A 24,752-nucleotide genomic window follows, 5' to 3' on the forward strand; every position below is an offset into this window, starting at 1 on the left:
GGATCGCACTGTACCTCCTGTTGGGCACACAGCTTTCTGCACTTTAACAGTGTATTAACTGCAGAGCCAGACAGACCAGACTCCAGTGCCAGCTTGGCCCATTAGTGCCCATACAACTCTGGAGAAATTATGAAACTCTTTGTGCTTTGATTTCTCTATTGGTCAAATGAAGATAATCATAGTCCTTACCTTGCAGGGCTGTGAGGAGGCTTAACTGAGTTTAAAACACAAAGTACTTAGCCACCAGATACACAGTCAGCCACATTGGCTTTGTAATGGCTACCTCTTATTCTGCTGAATGGAGAGGGGACACCTGTTGGCTTTGTCCATGTGAGACCTACATTCTTCTGGTCAGTTTGTGATGGTTACTTTTGTGCGTCAACCTGACTGGGCCACACGGTGCCTAGATGAGTCGCCAAAGGTTAATCTGGGTATGTCTGTGAGGGTGTGACTGGAGTGGATGGTAGACTGCCCTCTCTAGTGTGTGGGCCTCATCTCATCAGTTGAAGAACAGGACGCAAAGGCTTAAGTGAAAGGGAATGCCCCTTGCCTGTCCATTTGAGCTGAACATCAGCATTTTCCTGCCTTAGGGTTTGAACAGAAATACCAACTCTTCTCAGGTCTCGAGTCTGCCACCTTTCAGACTGGAACTCACACAGGTTTCTTCGGGCCTTTGGACTCTGACCAGAAGCACACCATTAGCTCTCCTGTTCTCCAGCTTGCCAGCTGCAGATCTAGGGACTCTGAGCTTTTTGAATTTGAGTCAAATTCTTATAGTCTCTCTCTCTCTGTATATATACATAGATACATATATATGTTTATGTATACACACACACACACACACTGGAGAAGGCAATGGCACCCCACTCCAGTACTCTTGCCTGGAAAATCCCATGGATGGGGGAGCCTGGTAGGCTGCAGACCATGGGGTCGCGAATAGTCGAACACGACTGAGCGACTTCACTTTCACTTTTCCCTTTTATGCACTGGAGAAGGAAATGGCAACCCACTCTGGTGTTCTTGCCTGGAGAATCCCAGGGACGGGGGAGCCTGGTGGGCCACCGTCTATGGGGTCGTACAGAGTCGGACATGACTGAAGCGACTTAGCAGCAGCAGCACACACACACACACACACATACTCATTCTGTTGGTTCTGTTTCTTGTTTTTCTTTTAGGCCTCCTGCTATGTGGGATCTTAGTCCTCTGACCAGGGATCAAACCCATGACCCCTGTATTGGAAGCTCAGAGTCTTAACCACTGGACTAACAGAGAAGTCCTAGCTTTGCCTAATATGGTTCTAGGATTTTTCTCTGAGACCACCCCTCTCCAACTCAGTGCAAGTGATTGAGGTGGGGCTCACCCAATCCATGTCCACTGGGGTGGCTAAATGGAGGGGACTTAGGCCTCATTTGCTGGTGGTTATTTTGTCATCATAGCAAAGAGGGACTGCCTGATAATGAGCAATGCAAACACGAGAAGAGCCCAGAGACGAAGATCCAGTTTCCTTCTTAACCACTGGACTACCAGGGAAGTCCCTGTAATATATCTTTCAATATATGGAATGGATAAATTCCTCACAGAGGAACTGGTAGGTCAAAAAACCTATGCAGTTAGCTCCATCAATCTTGCGCAACCAAATGACAGTTGGTGGGCTCTGCTACCCAGGCCCGCTGCTACCTCCCACCCCGACAACTGGCAGGGGAGGGGCCCTCTTCTGTGCACTGACTGCCTGTGGAAATGGTGACCAATTAGTGTGAAATGCATGTTTAGCAAATGTTAGGTGCTGTATTTGAACCAATAAATGTGAATCCTGCAAAAAGCAAAACGAAAATCCATATACATTTAAAATTTTGACTGCTATAAGAAATTACCTTCCAAAAAGTTTGCCCAAGTACACTTCCAATAAGAATTCCTGTTTCCTCACATACTTATCAGCAAGAGATATTATTTTTCTTTTAATTTTGTCCACCCGAAAGGTAAAAAGTAGTAGTTATTTTAAGTTTAATTTCCATGATTACTAGAATCTAATAATAATTGCGGGAGGTTGAGCATTTTTTCATACATTTAACTGACTTGTGGATTCCTTTTTCTATGAACTGCTTTTCCTATCCTTTGTCCATTTTTCTACTAAGTGGCTTCTCTCTTCTCATTTACTCGAAGAAGCACTTTATACATGATGGATAGCAATTCTTTGCAATAAGCGTTGTGAAATAAACGCAGGTTTTAAGACAGGCGAGCCCAGGAGCCCAGAGAGCCCCCAGGGAGGGCGCGGATCTGGCAGTTACCTGGCACAGGTTCTCTGGATTCACAAAGATATTCTCAGCTGTCACGTTGCCATGAACGTACTCATTCTCATGGAGGAACTCCAGGGCATCCAGCTAGGGGAGGAAAGCAAGTGTTTCTGTGAGAAGTGCTGACAACACAAAGAGGCTCCGATGCGAAGCCCTGGAAGGAAACCCCACTGTTGGGCCTGGGGTCACGAGGTCCTGCTTGTCAGGGGGTTGGTAACACTGGTAGATTGCCTGTGTGTGCGCTCAGTTGCTTCAGTCATTTCCAACTCTTTTCCACCCCATGGACTGTAGCCTCCTCTGTCCATGAGATTCTCCAGGTAAGAATACTAGAGTGGGCTGCCATGCCCTCCTCCAAGGGATCTTCCCAACCAGAGATCGAACCCGTGTCTCCTGAGTCTCCTGCATTGGCAGGCGGACTCTATACCCACTGAGCCACCTGGGAAGCCCCGGTGGTGGATTGAGCCTAATTCTGAGTGAAGCATTTGGATGCCCGCCGTGACAGCACATCTAAGAATGTCTTAGAAGACATTAGGGTTTTGAAAAATTCAGTATTAAAGCTGATATTTCATTTCCCATCAATCTCTTGTATCTATTGGGTTGGCCAAAAGTTTGTCCTCAAGCTGGTACAGGAAAACCCGAATTAACTTTTTGACCAACCCATTATTTCTTAGTTGATCAAAATCTCCAGAGGGGAAACAGTTGGTTACTTATTGGTTACTTATTGACCCTTGCAAAAAAAAAAAAAAAACCCACACTCATATATACCAAAGAGGTTTTCTCATTTGTTCAAAGAAGCAGAAATACATTTAGCTGAGCACTTTGTATTTTTATTTCTAGCCCTCACTTTTCCACTGAGCTCTGATTGCATATATTGAACCCCCAGGTGCTCGCCATATCTTGACTGCAACCCCCTTGACTCCAAGGCTTAACTGCCCACCCCATTCTGCTGCTTCCACAGACACTCTGTCCCCACAGCCCAGCTCCTCCTCAGGCCTGGTCCTCTCTTGTGCCTGCTTCACTCAGCCTCCACCGCACCCTCCCCAGCCATCCCCACGTGGCCCACGGGGTCCTTCTACACCGAGCTGACGCTGCCCCTCCCCTGTCCGTAGTCCCCACGTGGGTTCCCGGTGCCCTCGGGACAGGGGTCCCCGCCCCTCAGCTTGGTGTTCAAGGCCCTGGGTCCTCTGGTCACTGCTGAGCCTCCACACCAACCGCAGCTCCTGCCTTTCACCCTCGACACATCACACAGCAAACGCTGTGTGTCATACCTTTGGGACCCATCCCGCCAGCTGTTTATTTATATTTCTCATTTATTTTTATTTATCTTTGGCTGCCCTGGGTCTTTACCACTGTGTGAGGGCTTTCTCTACTTGTGGCAGCCGAGGGCTACTCCTTGCTGCAGTGTCCAAGCTTCTCACTGCAGTAGCTTCTCTTGTTGCAGAGCACAGGCTCTAAAGCGCGGGCTCAGTAGCTGCGGTGCATGGGCTTAGCTGCCCTGCATGGCATCTGGGATCTTCCCGGACCAGGATTGAAGTCATGTCCCCTGCACTGGCAGACGGATTCTTAGCCACTGTGCTACCAGGGAAGTCACTATGTGTGTATTTGGCTGTTCCGGGTCTCACGTGTGGCAAATGGGATCTTCGTTGTCACATGCGGGGTCTTTAGTTGCGGCATGCAAACTCTTACTTGCAATATGTGGGATCTAGTTCCTGGAGCAGAGATTGAACCCGGGGGGACCCCCTGCATTGGGAGGGAGGAGCCTTAGCCACTGGACCACCAGGGAAGTCCCCCCTCCAGCAGTTTAAGTTAGGTCCTCTTCTCCGTCACAGCATGGGGACACTTCTATCCAGAGCACTTTTCACTATTGGTGCAACTGTGGCTTAAACTCAGCCTGTCCCAGCAAACACAGAAAGCATGTCTGTGCAGCCCCGCACTGCACTCCCAGGCCTTGGGATGGTGTCTGACACTCAGCAGGGACAGCATAAATATTTCATGGGAGGATGGATGGAGGAAGGAACGAATGACAGATGTCCTGTGCGCTCTCCCCAACACGAGGCTTTGCCTAAGCTACTTCCTTGGGCTGGAATGCTCTCCCCATGCATTTCCACTCCCACTCTACCCAGCACCTTGTTATTCCCCACCCTTGGCTTAGAAATAAACTCTACCAGGAAGCACAACCAAACCCCTCAATTTAGGCTGGGACCCTTCCTCCAACTCCCACAGCCTCCTGAACATCCCTCATGGCAATACTTATCGCTCTGGTTCTAATGGTCTGGGGTTCAGCTGTGCCAGTCACCCTGCTTGCCCCAGTGCCCAGCGGAGGGCGATGCGGGCTGAATGTGTCAAAGAGCAAACAGACTGATAAACTAGGACCCGGGGCAGCATGCCCTGGATAGGAGCCTGAGACCCTCCAGTACCTACCAGCCGGCAGGCCATCTGGAACACAGACCTCACCGACATCACGTGCTTTGGGAAGTCATCCAGGATCGACTGAAGGCTCCTCCCCAGGGTGGGAAACACCAAGAACCTGGAAGACATGGGCGTCCCAGGAGGTGGGAGAGAGGACTGGGGTGGGGACAGAGTATCGTTCACCAAGGAGGGACTGTGGCTGGGGACTCCCAGGTCCTAGTCCAGGGTGAGATGAAGGGTTGGATGGGTGGGGGATCGGTCTGGCTCAAAGCTGGGGGAGGAAGGAAGCGACTAACTGGCCAGTGGCTCTAGGGTCCCAGCCACGCCTGGTCATGAGGCAGAGAGACAGGAAGCAGCCAGCAAAGCGAGTGCCAGGTGAAGTGACTCACCTGTACTTGTCCTGGTGAACACCGAAACCGATGCAGGTGGGGATGGCCAGCTGGGGGATTGAGTACAGCTTCTTCCACTTGTTCACTGAGGGAGGCAGGGGCCTGAGAGGTCAGGGCCCACCTGGCCCCACACCCACAGCGGACCACAGCCCATTCTGAGACTTGAAGCAGAACACACCTGAGTCCCGGCCAGACCCTGGGTCTCCTTCCTGCTTGGAGACATTGCTTCTGTGGGTGGGTGAGGGCTAGGGGGGCAATGACGGGGGGTGTGAAGGTGGTTTTGAGAAAGCACTGACAAATCTGGAGAGTGGAAGGGGTAGAGTGACCGTGTAACCCATGAATTCTCACGCAGAGCTGATGAGATCGGGAGAAGTCTACACTGGTCACTGTGTCGCTAGATGTCTGACCACCTTTCAGGATCGCAGCTGGATGGCAGACATGGAGCAGTGTGCTGATGAAAGTTTAATAACTGGTTGTTCAGGAAAAAAAATGGCCCTGATTTGTGTTTGCAGACTTCCTTGGTGTAAATGCTTCCCAGTACAGCCAATTACAAGCTACCAATGTGGTATCACCGAAGATAGAGAGTTGGGGTGAGAGGCAGTAGCATGGCCTTATATGGTATTTCCATCACACGGATACAGTGAATGGAAGCAACTTCAAGGGATAGATAATAGGGACTTCCCTGGTTTCCCAGTGGTTAGGGCTCCGTGCATTCACTGCCAGGGTCCAGTTCAATTCCTGGTCAGGAAACTAAGATCCCATATGCCACACAGTCTGGCCAAAAAAGAAAAAAAGCACAGATTATAGATGACAGGTAATGGAAAATGTAGACAAATAATAAGGAAGTGATAAACTTTGAGTGTTTATTACCCTTGCTCCTCTCTTTTACATTTTATTTCTGGCTGTGTGGGATCTTGGTTGCTGTGAAGTCTTTGCTCTAGCTATGGTGAGCTGGGGCTACTGTTTGATGTGGAGCACAGGCTCTACGGTGCGGGCTTCAGTAGCTGCGGTTCCCGGGCTGTAGAGCACAGGCTCAGCAGTGGCGGTGCATGGGCTTAGATGCTCTGCAGCATGTGGGATCCTCCTGGGTCAGGGATCAAACCTGTGTCTCCTGCATTGGCAGGCGGATTCTTTACCACTGAGTCACCAGTGAAGCCCACTCTTGTTCTTAACCTGATTGTAAATTGATATAATTAATTATTTATTTGGCTGCGCCAGGTCTTAGTTGCGGCATGGGAATTCCGAGTTGAAGTGCAGCATTCAAACTCTTAGATGTGGCCTGCGGGATCTAGCTTCCTGACCAGGGACTGAACCTGGGCCCCGTCCACTGGGAGTGCAGTCTTAACCTCTGGACCACCAGGGAAGTCTCTGGTACAGTTAGTTTATGATGGCTGTGTTTTAATAACTGGCTTACAGTATTTCTGAAAATGTAATACTCGGCTCTCAAGAGCTGGGACGATGAGCCAGCCTCAGGCCATGTCTGTTGTCTGTCCTCTGAGGCCCGAGGGGTGATGGGAGCAAACCTGGGCCTTGAATTTCATCGCCACCCTTCCCACACCTTCAGGGAGAAGCCAGTTGTTCTGATCAAGCTGGTACCTCCAAACTCACCCCACTTGCCCACTCCCCTGAGGAATACCTTGCAAAGGCTTGGCAGCCCGCTGGAAGAAGTTCTGTTCGTTGAACAAGCGCCCATCCTTGGCATCCTAGTGGGGGAGGGGAGGGGAAAAGGCTGTCACACTGGAATCTCATAGGCAAGGGCTCCCAGATCATCACTGGCCGTGGGTCATCCCAGGGTAATGCCAGCAACACCCTAGGTTGCTTCATGTGACCACATATCAGAGACTTTGAGTTACTGCTTAGGTTCCTTTTCTTTTACGACAGGATCCACAAGTTTTCCCCTAGATACAGGCCCTTCAGCTAAACACTACATTTTTCCAGTGTCCCTTGCAGTGAGGAATGGCCACACGATCAAGTTCTGGCCAATGGGGATGTGAGCAGAAGAGAGATGGGCAACTTTCAGGTTATGCTCTTAAAGGGCTAAGGCAGGCTCTCCCGTCTCTTCTCCTGTTCCAGTTGGCTGGAATGCAGATGAGATGGCAGGAGCTGGAGCAGCCATTTGAGCCCATGAAATGATTATAGGTTGAAGGTCTTGGAGCAACAAGAGAGAAGGAAATTAACCCCTTGTTTATGGAACCACCATGTCAGCCCTGGGCCACTGCCCCAGACTTTTAAGTGAAAGAGCAATAAAATATTATTTTTGTGTAAGCCATTATTAACATTGGGTCACTTTTCCCAAGTAGTCAACCCAAATACTTTAATTAAATACAATTAGTAAAGCTGGGTTCTTAAGAGCACAGCATCAAAGAGAGCTGGATTCAAATCCCAGCTCTGACATTCATTCATTCTTTCTATAAAGTACCTATTATGTGCCTAGTATTCTTTTGGGTATTGGTGATACAGCAGTAAACAAAGCAACTTGCCCACTGGTGCCCCTGGGCAAGTGACCAAGATTTTATTTTCTCATCTGTTAAATGGGGGAATATGGTGACTATCCTAAAGGTTTGATTATGAACTCGGGTTGGGCATAGAACAAGCTCTCAGCAAGTAGGTGCTATTACTCATCTGGCAAGTCTGGCTCCGGAGCCCTCACTCCAAATCACTCACAGGGCCTCCATCTAGATCCAAGGGAGGGCATCTGAACTAGCTGTCCCAGTTTTTGGGTGCTTGTGCAGATCACACGGCCAGAAAACATCCGAGTCAGGTCTCAGGGATGGACCTGACTGCAGCCTCTGGAGGGGCCCCGTGTCGGAGAGCCCGAGGCCAGAGGAAGGTGTGCCCCGCCCAAGGCCCCACTGCTCCCTGCTGGCCAAGGCTGTGCTCTTTGGCCCACCCAGCCCAGCCCAGCCCAGCCCAGCCCTCCCCTCCCCTCCCCTCCCCTGCCCTGCCCTCCCCTCAGGGCTGCCCACCCCACCTGGGCCCACTCACTAGTTTAAGTGAGAATCTTTGTTTCTGGGGACTTGACTCGCTGCCAGTGGTGGAGTCAGACTCAGCTGTGGACGGACAAAATGAGCGAGGTTATCATGTGCAGGGAAGATGAGGGTCACTGTCCTCCAAGTAACGAACAGCAGTTGTGGTTAACAAGTTCCCACGGGGTCAAGTGCATTCTTAACTTTCAAGACCTGAACCTTCTCATTTTCAAACAGCTTCTTTCTTTCTACCGATTTCTCTAATACACAGCTGTGCACACTTGTGGGTTCCCCTAGTGAATCACTGAGCCTGGAGGGTGGTCCTGAAGCCCCTGACTCAGCCGCTGTATGCATGTGTCTGCATATATGGGTGTGCGGCTGAACCACACTGACTCCGTCTTGTCAGGGTCATCTTAGGCCCACTCTTCTGCCCCCTCCCCTTTATTAGCCACTGAGCTTTTGCTTATGAGGAGTGTACCCAAACCAGCTGCGTTACTCATTAACTCTTGCCTTCCTCTGAAAACTGGAAGAACGCCTTCTGCTGATACAGATGGTTAATGGTTCATGAGGAATAATGGTCATGAGATCCCAGGGGAAGGAACCCCCTGGTTCCTGTTGGCCTAGATGTGCCTCTCCCTCAGTAGCTGGATTCTATCTTTAGCTTCGTCCCCTTTAAATCCCTTTGCACCCCTCTGGCAAAACAGCGCAGTTGCAAATGCTTCCGGATTGCTGACCACTGAATCCTATCCATATGTAAGTTACCCATGATAATCTTCATAACTGTACTTTATGTTCCTTGTTTTTTTTTTTGGCAGTGCTGGGTCTCAGTTGCCACACTCACACTCTCTAGTTGTGGCGTGTGGGCTCGGAAGTTGCAGGCTTAGCTGCCCCGAGGCACGTGGGATCTTAGTTCCCAGACCAGAGATCGAACCCACATCCCCTGCATTGGAAGGTGGCTATCTTAACCACTGGACCAATAGGAAAGTCCCTCCACTTCGTTTTTCTCTTTTTTAAATCTCAAGATTCCTTCTCAGGTCAGGGGATACTATTCATTATTCCTGTTTTTGACCAGTACATAAGCTCCCTCCCCTTGGGGGAGGGCCCCTGCAGCAGCCTTCAGCCCCTCAGGGATCCCCTGAGCTCCAAGCGCCAGGACGGCCGTATGCAAAGGCTGATGGCGAGGGGGGGTGGGGGGGGGAGGGGAATAGGAAGGCCCAGTGGTGGTGGCCTAGCACAGAACCATACTGAAGAACCACTTCTGCTCCAAAGCCCAGAGCTCCAGCTGAGGCCCCCTGACCCGTTTCTCCCACTGCCTCACCACTTCCTTCCCTTCCCCTCTTTAGGTGTCGATCTCCCCCGGGGCACTTCCTCGTAAACATTCCTGGAGCTCGGCCCTTTCTGCTTAATTACAGACCCTGCAAAGGCTCCTGTCCTGTGCCAGGTGTGCACTTTGCACACATTGTTTCCGTTACGGCTCGTGACAGCCCAGGGAAGGTCTGTGTGCTCAGTCGCCTCCGACTCGTCTACAACCCCATGGACTGTGGCCCGCCAGGCTCCTCTGTCCATGGGGTTTTTTAGGCAAGGATACTGGAGTGGGTTGCCATTTCCTCCTCCAGGGGATCTTTCTGGCCCAGGGATCAAACAAGAATCTTTCTACTACCATAAAATTATGGTGGTTGTCGTTAGCTATATTAAATATATATATAGGCTGCATTGGGTCTTAGTTTCAGTATGCAGGCTCCGCTGCTCTGCGGCATGTGTGATCTTAGTGCCAGGGATAGAACCCACGTCCCATCCATTGGAAGCGCAGTTTTAACCAGTGGACCACTGGGGAAGTTCTCATTCTTTTTTTTAAAAAAAGAAACGGAAAAATCTTATCCAAGCCAAATTTGAGGATTACAACCTGGGAAGAGTATCTCAGAAAGCTCTGAGAACTGTTCCGTGTTCCCACTTCACGGATGAGAGCAGAGCGCTGAAGCTTAGAGAGGTCACGTGACACGGGAGGCTCTGTGCCAGGCAGATCTGGGCTCAAGCCCAGGCCCTCCGTCAGCTCTGTGTGACTTGGTGTCACCCAGGCTCACCCCCTGGGCCTCTCTGCTCCACGTCAGTAAAGCAGGAGTGATGAAGCTCACCCTGGAGAGTGCATGCAACGGTTCAGAGGGCAGGAACAACAGTGGTGCCACTGAGCAGGAATCGCAGCCAGCTTTTTTTTCTTCCTGGCTGTGCTGCATGGCTTGTGAGATCTTAGTTCCCCGACCAGGGACTGAACCTGGGCCCTCAGCAGTGAGAGTGCAGAGTCCTAACCACTGGGCCGCCCGGGAATTCCTCAGTGTCACCTTTTTTTAAAAAAAATGTTTATTTGGCTGCGCCAGCTCTTAGCTGCAGCATGTGGAATCTAGTTCTCTGACCAGGGATGGAACCCGGGCCCCCTGCATTGGGAGTCTTAGCCACTGGACCACCAAGGAAGTCCCAGCTTCACCCTTCATATGAGCCACTCAATGACCCTCTTCCCAGCCTCAGAGCCCGGCACCACTCTGGGCACACCGGGAGCACTTAATATGTGGCAGCTTTTAATCTAATCAGCTGAGGGCCCACAGCTGGTAAGTGGCAGAGTGGCCTTGGCCGAGACACAGCTCATTCTGGAGTTTGTGAACTGAACTATCGCCCAGGGTCCCAGCGGCCCTCTGCGTCATCCTTTTTTCTCATCTTCCCCACCCTTCCTAACCACCCAGGCTGCGGTCGTCTAAGACACTGAGATAAAGGGCAGGGAGGTGGTAAAGTGACTGAGAAGCCACGCTTGCCCACAAGAAGCTCCGGCTGGAGCAGGGCGGGAACCAGGGCTTACTGAATCAAGGCCGAAGGTGACATGAGCTCGGCCTTTAGGAGGCAAACTTAGGAAGGTGCTGGATCTCAGGGGAAAGGGGGTCCTCCTCACCTGTGAGGAGGGGGCTGGGGGAATCTTCGAGGGGCAACCAGGAAATGGCCGGGGCACCTCGTAGGCATAATAGCAGGATCTGTCTCACAGAGTCACCTCGAGGTCTGAGGGTAAGTACCACTCAATCAACCACTCGATGAAAGCGTTATCCTACGTGCCCGACACTCAGAAGCAGGTAGGACAGCTGGCAATTTAAATACAATTTCCCTGCATTTCTCTGCAGATTATAAAGGGCTTTTCTCCTCCACTCTTCTAACCATCCCTCCCGCCAACAGCTGGAGAGTCAGCTGGGAAATATCCATCACAGAAAGGAGCCAGCAGAGACCCAGGAAGGGCAGTGGACGTGGCCGAGGCCCCTGGAGAGCCTGGATGTAAACCCCTGGAGCTCCAGATGCTGTGACCTGGGAGACCCCTGATGGATGTATGGAAGGTCCCTACATGTGCCAAAGGCAGACAAGAGCGTGGCAGGCAGGTAGGTGGCAGCCTCTGATCGCCAAGAGACAGGTGACCTTGAACTTGGAGCAAGAATGCCCATCATAACCACAATACCTGAGAATTCCCTGGTGGTCCAGTGGCTAGGACTCGGTACTTCCACTGTGAGGGCCTGGGTTCAATCCCTGGTTGCGGAACTAAGATCTTGCAAGCCTCTCAGCGTGGCCAAAATCCCCAATCCCACCCCCCCAAAACTAAAACAAAAAAACAAACCAGAGTGACAACAGGCAGCACTCATATGCTGCTTGCTGTCCACATTGTTCTACTTGTTCAACTCTCCAACGACAACCCTGTGAGGTCAATATTAAAGCTCTCCATTTTGCAGGTGAGCTGGGTTGGGAATCCACCTTCCAATGCAGGGGACGCGGGTTCGATCCCTGGATGGGGAACCAGGATTCCACATGCCGTGGGGCAACTAAGCCCATGTGCCACGACTAAGACCTGACGCAGCCAAGTAAGTGAGTGAGTGAAAGTTGCTCAGTTGTGTCCGACTCTTTGCTACCCCATGGACTGTAGCCTGCCAGGCTCCTTTGTCCATGGAGTTCACCAGGCAAGAATACCGGAGTGGGCAGCCATTCCCTTCTCCAGGGGATCTGCCCGACCCAGGGATTAAACCCATGTCTCCTGCATTGCAGGCAGATTCTTTACTAACTGAGCCACTAGAGAAGCCCAAGTAAATAAACTAATGTGTGTTTTTTTTTTTTAAAGAACAGTGATTCCATCTGAGGATTACTAGCCGACGGTCTCTCCGTCTTTGGAAGGTACTCTGGGACAGCCTGACTCAGTGGTTCTCAACGGTGGGCGGTTCTGCCCCCCAGGGGGCATCTGTCAATGTCTGGGGACAGTTCCAGTTGTCATGAGGAGGACAGGGGACTACTGCTCCTGGCAGCTGGTGGGTAAAGGCCGAGGATGCTGCTAGACACCCTATTGTGCACAGGACAGTCCCCACAGTGAACGCCAAGGGTGCTGAGGCTTAGAAACCCTGGCCTAATTTATAAGAGGGTAAACGGCATACTTAAAACGAGCTCTAAGGGCCCGTGGGGGAACCCATGGAAAAGAGAGGCAACCATTCCCCACAGAGCAGCTGAAACTGAGGACCAGGAAGAGGCTCAGGGATGCTACTGGGAGAAACACACGGGTGTGTTAAGGGGCTGCAAGTGGAGGTTCTAGAACCACACACTTTGCAGGTGTGAGTAAATTAAGGGATCCAGAGGGGCCCCAGTGTAATCAAGGGCTTTCCAGGTGGCACTAGTGGGTAAAGACCCTGCTGGCCAATGCAGGAGATATGGGTCCAATCCCTGGGTCAGGAAGATCCTCTGGAGGAGGAGATGGCAACCCACTCCAGTATCCTTGCCTGGAGAATCCTATGGACAGAAGAGCCTGGCGGGCTATAGTCCATGGGGTCTCAGAGTCGGACACGACTGAAGCGATTTAGCACGCACACACACAGTGTAATCACAAGGGTCCTGAGAGGGAGGCAGGGGGAGATCTGACCACAGAGGAGGAGAGGGCGATGTGATGGCAGAAGCAGAGGCTGGGGTGATGTTGCGCTTTGAGGATGAAGGGGCCACAAGCTGAGGAACGCAGGCAGCCTCCAGGAGCTGAACAGGCAAGGAAATGGATTCTCCCCTGAAGCCTCTGGCAGGACCAGCCCTGCCCACATCTTTTTATTTTTTTGGCCACGCCACAAGGCATGCAGGATCTTAGTTCCCCAACCAGAGACTGAACCTATGCCCCGTACAATGGAAGCCTGGAGTCTTAACCCCTGGACCACCAGGGAAGTCCCTCTGCCCATGTCTTAACTTTAGCCCCGTGAGACTGATTTCAGACTTGGGACCTCCACAACCAGAAGAGAATAAATGTGTGCTGTCTTCAGCCATTAAGATTGTGGTGATTTGTGATGGTGGCCACAGGAAGGGACTACAAGGCGTGTATCTCCATCCACAGGGGCACAGACCTGGAGGGTGGGCCTGAACTTGAATCCTAGCTGCTTCTAGGGAGCAGCTCTCCACACACACTGCAGTGAGCAGCTGCAGAAATGGATGTAGAAGCCTCTATACTGGTCCTCCCAAATTGTGCCAGGGAGACCAGGGAGGGTGATGTTACAATTCAGTGTCTGACAAAGGAAGAGAGAGTGCCATCTCACAGGGCTGTTATGGGAGTAAGACGAGTTGGTGAGTTAACAGACATAAAGGACTTAGCAGGGAGCACCCAGAGGAGGCCGGGAGTGTCAGCTGCTGTAATACAAATCACCATTCTGGTTGCTGCTGTTGTATTACTGTCAGTTTTCAACTATGTCCTCCCGACTGGTGAAAACTGGCTGAAGCCAAGGGCAACCTGTCCTGGGGTAACGCCGCCCTGAAGCACATCCACACACAGCCCCCCACCCCACTGTGCCCACGCCAGCACCTGGGCCTGGCACCAGGTGGGTATCTGCAGAAGAATGATGATACTGGCAGGCTGGGAAGGGGTTTGCTCTTTTCATCAAACAACCCAAGCCACAGAAGGTGAAGACACGCGGCCCAGAGCCTGACTTTCCACTGCGGGGTGCTGGTGTGAGGGCACGGGTGGCTTCCGCCTTCAGATGCCTCCTGCCTTGTCTGTCTTTCTCCCTCTTCCCTCCCCGCCCGCTGGGGCTCTCCCCATCCTTCTCCCTCCAGCCAAGTCTGCCAATCTTGGTTACTGTTGAGCCGGCACCACTAACAGACACCTGTGGCTGGGCTTGTCCTTCTCGAGGTTCATTACTCTCTGACCCCACACAGATCGCGCTCTGCACCCGGCGTCCCTCTCCCCCTACACTCTCTGTAGCAGCCTGCATTTCAGAAAGAAGGTCACGGGCTGATAACTTCAGGGACACCACGCCCGGCTGCTGAGCTGCCTGATGTCAGCTGCGGTCGTTTTGAAACTTTGCAAAGAAAGAAAAACAAAAAAGCAAGATCTTCACCGGGATATAAAACCTCTCCCTATTCACCAGAGAGGGGAGCGCAGTTCTTGAGGTGCTTGCCTGCTGTGATAAAGCTAATTCTTCTATTTCCTTCAAACCCTGTCTCTGTAATTTTTTTTATTCAGCATCGATGGACAGAGGGCGGTCAAGATTTCGGCAACACTCCCTCTATCCTCTTCTCACTCCTCCTCATTCAGATTCCCTCCTCTTCCCTCCCTCCCTCCCCGTCTTGTGGTGTAATGCTTACGGAGCCAGAACACCTAGGTTCAAGTCCCAGTTCTGCCTCTTTGAGGCTATGTGACCTTGGGTGAGTGGCTTCCCCTCTCTGTGCTCCAGTGGTAGGATGAGGTAACATGAGTGTCTCCCCCTAGCATGGCTAGGAGCAATAAGTGGCCCAGAACAGTGTCCAGCAGGGAGTGCAAGCTCCCGAGTGTCCCTTCACGCTCCCCTCTCTCTCGCCCGTGCCTCTGTCCCTCCACGCCTAACGCTGCCTCTGCCTGACAAGATCCCTTTACAGTTTTCCAAGCTCACTGCCTCTGTCCCTTCTCGTGCTTTGGGGTCAACAGCCCCAGGAGGCGGGCAGGACACTCTCTCTCTTTCCAACGGGGACGCTGAGGGACAGCTGCTTGCCCAGGCCCAATGGGTGCACCAGAGCCGAGTCACGGCTCTACCCGGGTCTGTCTCCAACACCCAGGCTCCACGGCAGGACAACCAACCTGAGGCTCAGAACTGCCTGCACGAGTGTCTGCCTGGCACTTCCAAGTCCAAGGTTTCCTCTCCGAATCCACATTTCTGGCTTTTCCTGACAACTTGGAAGCTCTCTGGAGCCAGGGCTAGTCATTAACACCTCTGGGTTTCATTTTCCTCATCAAGAAAACAGGGATGATGACCATACTGACATCGTGAGGCTGTTGTGAGAATTAAACTGATTAACATGAAGCAAACATATGTCCATGTGAAAACCTATACACACACATGTTCACAGCAGCATTATTCATCACGGCCCAAAGCGGACACAGTTAAAACCAACCGATAAATAGAGCCAGATGTGACATAGACACATCTTATTCAGCCATAAAACAGAAGGCAGTTCTGACAAAGGCGACAGCGTGGGATGGACCTTGAAAATATCGTGCTGAGGGGAAGAAGTCAGACACAAAAGGCCACCTAGTGTATCACTTCATTTGCCCTAATTGTCCAGAACAGGCAAATCCATAGAGACATAAAGTAGATTAGTGGCTGCCAGGGGATGAGAGTGACTGTTAGAGGTACAGGGTTTCCTTTCCGGGTGACAGAAATATTCTGGAACGAGATGGCGGTGATGGTTGCACACCATCATGAATCTGCTAAAACCACTAAATTGTAGACTTTAAAATGGTGAATTTTAAGTTATATGAATTTTATCTCAGGTTTTTAAAAAGGCAAAAAAAAATCTCACAAAACCACATAAAGTTCTTACTTAGACAAGGTCTGGGTCTGGAGTATGCACACGGTAAATGTCAGGTTGATTAAGACTAATATTTCCAGCGCAGTTATTTTTTTCTTCATTGAAACAAGGTGTCTGACTGCATTTTTTTGTTTACCTGCTGCTGCTGCTGCTGCTAAGTCGCTTCAGTCGTGTCCGACTCTGTGCGACCCCATAGACGGCAGCCCACCAGGCTCCCCCTGGGATTCTCCAGGCAAGAACACTGGAGTGGGTTGCCACTTCCTTCTCCAATGGACTGCAGCGCACCAGGCTCCTCTGTCCATGGGGGTTTGTTTACCTACTGACGGTTTTTAAGCTTGGCCCTGCTTCTTCCCGTCGATAAGAAAGCCTGGAGCTCCCTCTTTTGCTAATGGTGGAGATTCAAACCAAATGAAGCTCTGGCTCATGTAGACTCCTCACCCCCGCCTTACCGCTTAACCACAATAAAAACCTGTGCTGGGTGCTTTTCCTTGTTCTTGTAGAGCTGTTCCCTGCCCCCCACCTCATATCTCATAATGCAAGCAATAAACCCTTCATATCCTCATTCACTGATTCCAACCAACGTTCGGGGGCAGGGTCTATCTTATCTCTGGTGGCAGAGATGGGCTTCTCAGGTGGTGCTAGCGGTAAAGAATCCGCCTGTCAGGGCAGGAGACGTAAGAGACGCAGGTTCGATCCCTGTGTCAGGAAGACCCTTTGGAGGAGGGCATGGCAACCCACTCCAGTATTCTTGCCTGGAGAATCCCATGGACAGAGGAGGTCAGTGGGCTACATTCCATAGGGTTGTAAAAAGTCAGACACAGCTGAAGCGACTTAGCATGCATGCATCCATCCTATCTCTGCAGGGCGGACAGAACAGTCATCAGTGCCCTTATCTCCCGGCTGCACTGGGCTTGCACTCCTGTGTGAGGACAGGAGCAGCCTCTACACAGGGCGCAAGCTCTCTGGTTGGCCACAGTCCCCACCACTCCCAGTCGCCTGACTCCCCGCCTCCTGCGCTTACTCTACCTGCCCGGTAGCTGCAGGCACCTACGCTGTAGGCGACTACGTCTGCAGCCCCAAATCTACAAGAAAGCTGCCGTGAGGCCAGTCTGCTGCTGGGATACACTTTCATTTCTGTTCTCAGAAAGGGGCTCTCTCCCCTCTGCCTGGGCTCCAAGACGGCCCACCCAGCCCAGCACCTGCCCGCCTGTGCACACAGCGTACCTTCATAGAGAATGCCCTGGTCATCCCTGGTCTGCAGGCATCTCAGCTTCCAGTGCTGCCCACTCTTGTCTGTCAGCACCGTCCCCACTGGCAAAGCCTCCAGCGAGGCGGTCATCCGGCTTCGCTTCAGGGTCTGAGGGCTCTGTCTGGTCATCTGAGGGCTGCTACAGGGAGCTGGGGATCTGCTCAGGTGCCCTGCAGGAGGATGGTCAGAATAAAGGAAAGGCAGCCATGGGGATGGCAGGGAGCTGTGAGCAGGAAGGGGAGAGGTCAGCTCCGGCCATGGAGAGATGGACTGCAAGGGCAGCCTGTAGGCAGGGTGGTGGGGGAGGATGCTGGGAGGAGGGTCCAGCAAGGGGGAGGCAGGCCTGAGCAGAGGCATGATGCCCCACTGGCAGATGACCCTCCTCTCCCCCGACCGAGAGTCAGGCCAGGTTGAGTAAAACTCTCACCTTTGGGTTTCCCACTGGTACTCAAGGTGTCTTCAGATCCAGAACTCTTGCCTTCTGAGGGGAGGGGTAAGGAGGGGGAGGCAGCATAGCTGCACCATTTCACTTTCTTGGAAGATGTTTCAGAACTGGTGTTCGTCTTTCTCCTTGAGCCTAGAGAGGCAGCCCGAATGCAGACTGCAGTTACAAAGGTCCTTTCCAGGAACCATTAGACCAGAAACCCTGAGATCATATTCAACCACTCTTTTCCCTTTGACCCTCACAGCCAACTTCTATCACCTGAATAATCTAAGCAAACTCTCCCTTTTAGTTATTCTTTTCTTCATGGGTCAGAACCCCTTATAAACCCTCGAGCACTGTGTGGTCTCCTTTACATAATCTCTTCAGATCTATCTTCCAATTCACTATTTTCCCTTAAGCTGTGTCTAGTCCACAGCTTAAACAATACTATGAGTTTCTCATTGCCATGATGTTATTTATTTGGTTGTGCTGGGTCTTAGTTGCAAGATGTGGGATCTAGTTCCCTGATCAGGGATTGAACCTAAGCCCCCTGTGTTGGGAACACAGAGTCTTAGCCATTGGACCACCAGGAAGTCCCAATATTTATTTTTATTATCATAGATTTTATTTGGTTCTTTAAAATTCTGCCTAATCAATTCTAACTAGTTTTTGTTCCTTCATTATCAATAAGATTTCTCCGCACCCAAATCTGTGCCAGGCATGGTCCTGGGTGCTGTGCAAACAACAGGGTTACAAACCACAATCAACAGAGCTTACAAACCAGGATAAACTCCTATCCTTACAGAGCTCAAAGCTGAACAGTAATATAAATGAGTAAAATAATATATTTAGGGCTTCCTTGGTGGCTCAGTCAGTAAAGAATCTGCCTGTGATGCAGGAGACTGTCTGAAGTGCAGGAGACGCAGGTTTGGTCCCTGGGTTGGGAAGAGCCTCTGGAGATAAGAAATGGAGCAGCAGCAAAGTCCCCTGACTTTGTTTTTATAGGATCCTTTGGACTGCCACTTGAAGAGAACCGCAGGTGATGGAGAAGCAGGGACAGCAGGGGGAAGAAAGCTTCTATGACAATTCTGGGGTGGGTGAGATGGACCAGGGTGGTGGGAGGAAGTGGTCTGATTCGCAGTGATTTTTAAAGGGAGAGCTGACGAGATCTGCTGGAGGGCTGCAGCTGTGGGGTGGGAGAGAAAGAGAACTGGAGGATGACTCTAAGGTCGGAGAAACTGGACAAACTGAGTTGCTGTTACCTTGATGGGGAAGTCTCTGGAAGGGGCAGACAGGGCGGCAGGCCTATCAAAAGGTTGGTTCTAGGCACGTGGAGACATGTATGGGACATCCAATAGATGTCAAGCAGGCAGTCTGATTTATATGGATATAGATTTCAGGGGAGGAGTCAAGCCGGAGACAGAAATGAGTCAATGTCAAGTTTAGAGCCGTGAGTCTGCTAAAGATGACTGAGTAGAGAGAGACTGAGTAGAGAGAGCCTGAGCTCTGGGCTTTAGTATCCACGCGGGGTCTGGCAGGCTGTAAAGGCGTCTGTGGCCTCTTCCTAGATGCACGCACACACACACATCACCCCTCCTCCAGGGAGAAGCACAAAGGCCCGGTTCTTACCTTGGGAGGATGATGTAAACGGTTTGACAAAGGACTGGGACCCCTCATGCTTCTCTGCAGGCAAAGGTTTTCCGCAGTAGGGGCAGAATTTGAATGTTGCTTCAATACCTTGGCCACAATCTGGACAGATCATGCTAGGAAACAGAATGGTGGGGAGGGGGGGGACAGGAAGCTGAAAAACTTAATCTGTTGCTGTTGAGTAGTCACCTGAGTTCCTTTTGGTGACAAGAATGCAGAAGGAAGAAAAGTTATCATACCTGGAACACCCTCTCAGAAAGTAGCCTTTTTTTTTTCCTGGCCACACCCTGTGGCATGCTGGATCTTAGTTCCCTAACCGGGGCTCGAACCTGTGCTCCCTGCAGTGGAAGCACAGCATCATAACAATTGGACCACCAGGGAATTCCCACAAAATGGCCACTTCTAAAATGAGTTCCTGCCCCGTGTCCAGTCTCTCCCTAAGGGCCCAGGGCAGGTGCAAAGCAGAACAAACGCAGAGTGAAAATACAGAGCTCACAAAAGGTACACAAATGCCCTGAGGTCAATAAAATTGGGCAGGAGAACTGCTCCAATCATGGAAGCATGGAGGGTCTTCAATTGTAATCGTGATGCTCACCTCTTGAACCACGTGATGGGGATGGGAGAGACGGTTAGTGCTCACCAGATAGTCACATACTCCCCCTGCAATTCCCAGGGTTCCTTACAGTGAGACTGGGGCCACATGACTAGTTCTGGCCAATGGGGTGTGAGCAGAAGTCATTTTCCAGCCAAGGTAGTTAGGGGCCCCAGTACCTCCTCTGCCAGGCTTTCTCTGCAGGGATGGCCCTGAAGCGGCAGAGGCATGAGATGAAGGGCGGCTGCCCAGTCCACACTGCAAGCCCGTGATTGGCAAATAAACTTTCCTTCTACAAACCACCAGGATTTCAGGGTTTATTCGTTACTGCAGCATAGTCCACCACATCCTGACTAACTTAGTCAGATAATGGATGTTCACTGTGATACACTCTAAGCCTTGTGTATTTCTGGAGTATTTCCTAATACTTTAAACAAAAATCAAAGCCAAAATCACACACAGCGCTTGTGACAAAGGAGGACACAGCAGGTATATTCACTAGCTTGGGCAGCCACAACTCACTCCCACAGACTAGATGGTTTAAATGACAGGAATGTATTTTCTCACATTTGGAGGCCAGAAGCCTGACATTGAGGTATGAGTGCTTGGTTTCTTCGGAGGCCCCTCTCCTTGGCGTGCTGATGGCCACCTTCTCGCTGTGTCCTCGCATGCTTGTCCCTCTGTCTGTGTTCTAATCTCCTCCTCTTATAAGGATACTGATCATATTGGATTAGGGCCTACCTTAGTCTGTTTAAATGGCTATGATCAATATTATAATAACATAATAATCATAATAAATATAATAAATATTGCAAACATGGGACTTCCCTGGTGGTCCAGTGGTTAAGAATCTGCCTTGCAATGAAGGGGATGTGGGTTTGATCCCTAGTTATGGAACTAAGATCCCACATGCCATGGAGCAACCAAGCTTGAACACCGCAACTAGTGAGCCTGTGAGTCACACTAGAGAATCTGCATGCCTCAACTAAGACCCAACACTGCCAATAAAACTAAACAAAACAAAAAAGCCCATAGCCTGGTGGCTTACAAACAATAGAAACTTACTTCTTACAGTTTTAGAGACTGGGAAGCCCAACATCAAGGCGCCACTGTGGTTGGGTCCTGATAAAGGCCCTCTTCTGGGCTCCAGACTGACAACTTCACCCTGTGTCCTTATATGGAGGAAGGGGCTGGGAAGCTCTCTGGGTCTCTTATAAGGGCATTAATTCCATTTATGAGAGCTTTATTTTCACCAGGACTTCCCTGGTGGCTCAGATGGTAAAGCATCTGCCTACAATGTGGGAGACCCAGGTTTGATCCCTGGGGCGGGAAGATCCTCTGGAGAAGGAAATGGCAACCCACTCCAGTACTCTTGCCTGGAAAATCCCATGGACAGAGGAGCGTGGTAGGCTACAGTCCATGGGGTCACAAAGAGTCGGACATGACTGAACGACTTCACTTTCACTTTCCACCTTCATGACCTAACTACCTCCCAAAGGCCCCACTTTCTAAAACCATCACATTGGGCATTTCAACATATGAACTTTGGGACGACACAAACATTTAGGCCATAGCAGGCCCACCCTAAAGACCTCATTTTAATTGCCTCTTTAAAGGCCCTATTTACAAATATGGACACATTCTGAAATACTCAGGTTGAGGGTTTCCGTGAACGAATTTTTGTGGGACACAACTCAGGTCATGAGAGCAGGATGAAACTAGTTCATAAGACAAGTAGAGAAATTCAACAGGGATAACAGTACAACAGGCATTTTCAATGAATATATTTTAAACAGCAAAAGGAAAAAAAGCAAAATTATTTTATTTGTTCTTAGTGTACAGTCCCGGTTATTAGCTGGGATATCAAAATCAAAGTCAAAATAAACTTTTGCTCATGACTTCATTTAACCTTGAAAGACAAAGGTTTTTTTCTTTTTACTTTTATTTATCTTTGACAAATAACAACTGTCTATATTTAAAGTGTAAAACTTGTGTGTATAAGTATATGCCTGTGTGTGTGCTCAGTTGTGTCCAACTCTTTGTGAGTCCATAGACTGCAGCCCACCAGGCTCCTCTCCCCATGGGATTTCCCAGGCAAGAATACTGGAGTGGGCTGCCATCTCCTCCTCCAGGGGATCTTCCTGACCCAGGGATTGAACCCACCCCAGGGACTGAACCTGTGTCTCTTGGGTCTTCTGCACTGACAGGCAAATTTTTACCCGCTGAGCTATCAGAAAAGCCTATATATATATATATGACAAATTGAGATTAAAACAGTGGTCATAGTTCAGGCATAAAAAACCACAACTGGGTGGTCACTGAGGGTCTGTGAGAACTCGAACTTTCTGTGACTGCTGCCTAACCCAAGGACACAAACCGTGTTCTGAAACATCTGCTACCTGGCATCTTGTGTGTCAGGGTTGTTTCCCCTGTAACCAAACAACCATTTTGGATCCCAACTAATTCTTGCTTAACAAGCACCCTTACTTCTTGCCAGCTCCAATTGTAATTCTCGATAAACAACTCATGTAACTAACTGTGGCCTTGCAGTTTTTGCCTTTAGAAGCCTCCTCCACTTGTAGTCCAACAGAACACAATTCAAGTTGCTTCTTTTTATTATTTTACCAAAATACGAATATAGGTATACCTTTTTAAAATAAAAGTGTTTATTGAATTTTTCACAACACTCCTTCTGTTTTACGTTTTGTGTTTTTTGGCAGCCAGGCACATGCAATCTTAGTTCCCCAATAAGGAATTGAACGTGCACCCCCTGCACTGGAAGGCGAACTCTTAACCACTTGATCACCAGGGAAGTCCTGATGTATTTCTTTATTAGGATGTTCTCAAGTGCTTCTTGAATCTGGGTCTCCTGGGCTGCAGTCCTAACAAACCTCAAATAAATGCCTATTTTAATCAGGTCCCCATTTCTGAAATTTTGGTTACCAGTATATATTATGAAACTATTACCATAATAAAACTAATTCACATATCCACCACCTCTCATAATTCCAACTTGTGTGTGTGTGTGTGTGTGTGGTGAGGAAACTTGCGATCTACTCTCTTGGCAAATTTCAAGTATACACTCACATTATTATTTGGAGAAGGCAATGGCACCCCACTCCAGTGCTCTTGCCTGGAAAATCCCATGGACGGAGGAGCCTGGTAGGCTGAGTCCATGAGGTCACTAAGAGTCTGACGACTGAGTGACTTCACTTTCACTTTTCACTTTCATGCATTGGAGAAGGAAATGGCAACCCACTCCAGTGTTCTTGCCTGGAGAATCCCAGGGACAGGGGAGCCTGGTGGGTTGCCATCTGTGGGGTCGCACAGAGTCAGACACAACTGAAGCAACTTAGCAGCAGCTGATGCACATTATTATTTACTATAGTTTCCATGTTATACATTAGGTCTCCAGAACTTAATCATCTTACAATAGGAAGTCTGTACCCTCTGATCAATATCCCTTTTCCCCCACAGCTTCTGGTAAGCACTATTCCACTCTGTTATCACGAGTTTGACACTTCTTTTTAGATTCCACATATATGTGGGATCATGGCATATTTATCCTTCTGTGCATGACTCAGTCCAATTAAAACATTTTCCTTATTCACTTTAAAGGCTGGTCTCTTGCAATTGCAAGGAGGGGAGTCCTTACAGTCCCAGGCTTTAGTCCCAGGCTGCCTGGATTTGAATTCCAGATGTGCTCTTTGCTGGGCCTGTTACTTAGCCTCTCTATGCCTCAGTCTTCTCAATGGTGAAATGGGGCTTTTAACAGTTCCTATTTGACAGAGTGGCTTCCTGGGTGGCTCAGTGGTAAAGAATTTGCCTGCCAATGCAGGAGATACATGAGACGCGGGTTTGTTCCCAGAGTCGGGAATATCCCTGGAGGAGGAAACGGTAACCCGCTCCAGCATTCTTGCCTGGAAAATTCCATGGACAGAGGAGCGTGGCAGGTTGAAGTCCATGGGATTGCAAAGAGTCAGACACAACTGAGCCTGCTCACATTTGAAAATGGTTGGAGGCATAAGTGGAATACATTTCTATTAACTGCAAAGAACAGGAAAGTCATTTATGTTACTGGTTATCATCTTCCATTTGTTAATATTTCTATTCCTCCCTTTCCTCTTTCTATATCTTAAGCTCTGAGCCTCTCAGATCTCTCTAGTTCCTCTTGGGGCAGACTCATGAAACTCCAGTGTCTCCCTTGAAACCACTGCCATGCCCATGAAAACTTTCCTCTTGGGAATGAAGTCTGAGAGAAGCAACACACAAGAGATGGAGCAGGAACAGGCTGCTGGTGGGGAACAGGCTTTCAGGGGCATGTGCCCGAGGGGATGGTACCTTTATGGGGTCACGATCTGGCCCTCAGATTCACTGGGCTGGAAACTCCATCTTAACTGTGTCCTGTAAATGAATAAACGTGGAGAGGCTGACTCAGGCTTGCTGTACGTGGGAGTAAAAAATAATGGTTGGTGTTTATTGAGAATTGGCTATGCAACCAACACATGCTAAGTTCATTCATTTATTCAATTATTCACTGAACTCCTACAGCAGCAAAGGAAACCAACAGCTCCTGACCTGACAAAGCTCATTCTAGTGGGGGAATACAAGCTTAATAAACGAATAAGTAAGTAACTTTAAAAAGTCACAAAAGGAAAGAGCTATAGTAAACTCTCAATAAATATGTATAGAAGAAAGGAATCCGAGGGCTGAAGTCACCATTTCAACGTCATCTGGCTAGCTCAGGACTCAAAACCAAGGCTCCAACACTCAAGTCAGTCTTTATCATTCATTCATACATTTTCTTTATTGATTTGTTCAATATTTACTGAACATATGGAGTGTGTTAAGTATTGTATCCCTCCTGGCAGGTCCTGAAACGCAGCACAGCAAAAGAGCTAATGGCTAGACTCCACCTTCGGGCAGGAGGAGTAACAGTGAAATTATTTGCCTCGGCCCCGCCCTCT

The 24,752-nt window shown here is 49.8% G+C and overlaps 1 protein-coding gene and 1 long non-coding RNA gene across 6 annotated transcripts in view; one reads left to right on the plus strand and one right to left on the minus strand.

Moving 5' to 3' along the window:
- VRK3 (VRK serine/threonine kinase 3) overlaps positions 1-24,752 on the minus strand; it is a 35,633-nt gene that overhangs the window by 10,426 nt on the left and 455 nt on the right. For 2 of the 3 annotated variants that reach the window (XM_055552970.1, XM_055552969.1), the window contains exons 2-10: positions 24,127-24,189; positions 19,176-19,309; positions 17,550-17,699; positions 17,098-17,292; positions 8,075-8,139; positions 6,726-6,792; positions 5,090-5,174; positions 4,713-4,818; positions 2,286-2,378 (exon numbers count right to left, since the gene is read on the minus strand). In XM_055552970.1, the coding sequence (XP_055408945.1) occupies positions 2,286-2,378; positions 4,713-4,818; positions 5,090-5,174; positions 6,726-6,792; positions 8,075-8,139; positions 17,098-17,292; positions 17,550-17,699; positions 19,176-19,308 (894 nt within the window). In that variant the 5' untranslated portion in view covers position 19,309; positions 24,127-24,189. The remainder of the gene's footprint in view (positions 1-2,285; positions 2,379-4,712; positions 4,819-5,089; positions 5,175-6,725; positions 6,793-8,074; positions 8,140-17,097; positions 17,293-17,549; positions 17,700-19,175; positions 19,310-24,126; positions 24,190-24,752) is intronic. The other variant, XM_055552971.1, reaches the window with a different exon arrangement.
- Positions 8,673-14,378, plus strand: LOC129631813 (uncharacterized). Of its 3 annotated transcripts, XR_008704180.1 has the most exons (4): positions 8,673-8,808; positions 11,266-11,462; positions 12,191-12,243; positions 13,174-13,326. It is a non-coding gene; the product is annotated as an uncharacterized LOC129631813 (long non-coding RNA). The 3 variants fall into 3 exon arrangements; XR_008704182.1 differs by lacking the exons at positions 12,191-12,243; positions 13,174-13,326 and adding an exon at positions 14,245-14,378; XR_008704181.1 differs by lacking the exons at positions 12,191-12,243; positions 13,174-13,326 and adding an exon at positions 11,808-11,917.

The sequence above is a fragment of the Bubalus kerabau genome, chromosome 17, assembly GCF_029407905.1.
Source record: "Bubalus kerabau isolate K-KA32 ecotype Philippines breed swamp buffalo chromosome 17, PCC_UOA_SB_1v2, whole genome shotgun sequence".
NCBI lineage: Eukaryota > Metazoa > Chordata > Mammalia > Artiodactyla > Bovidae > Bubalus > Bubalus kerabau.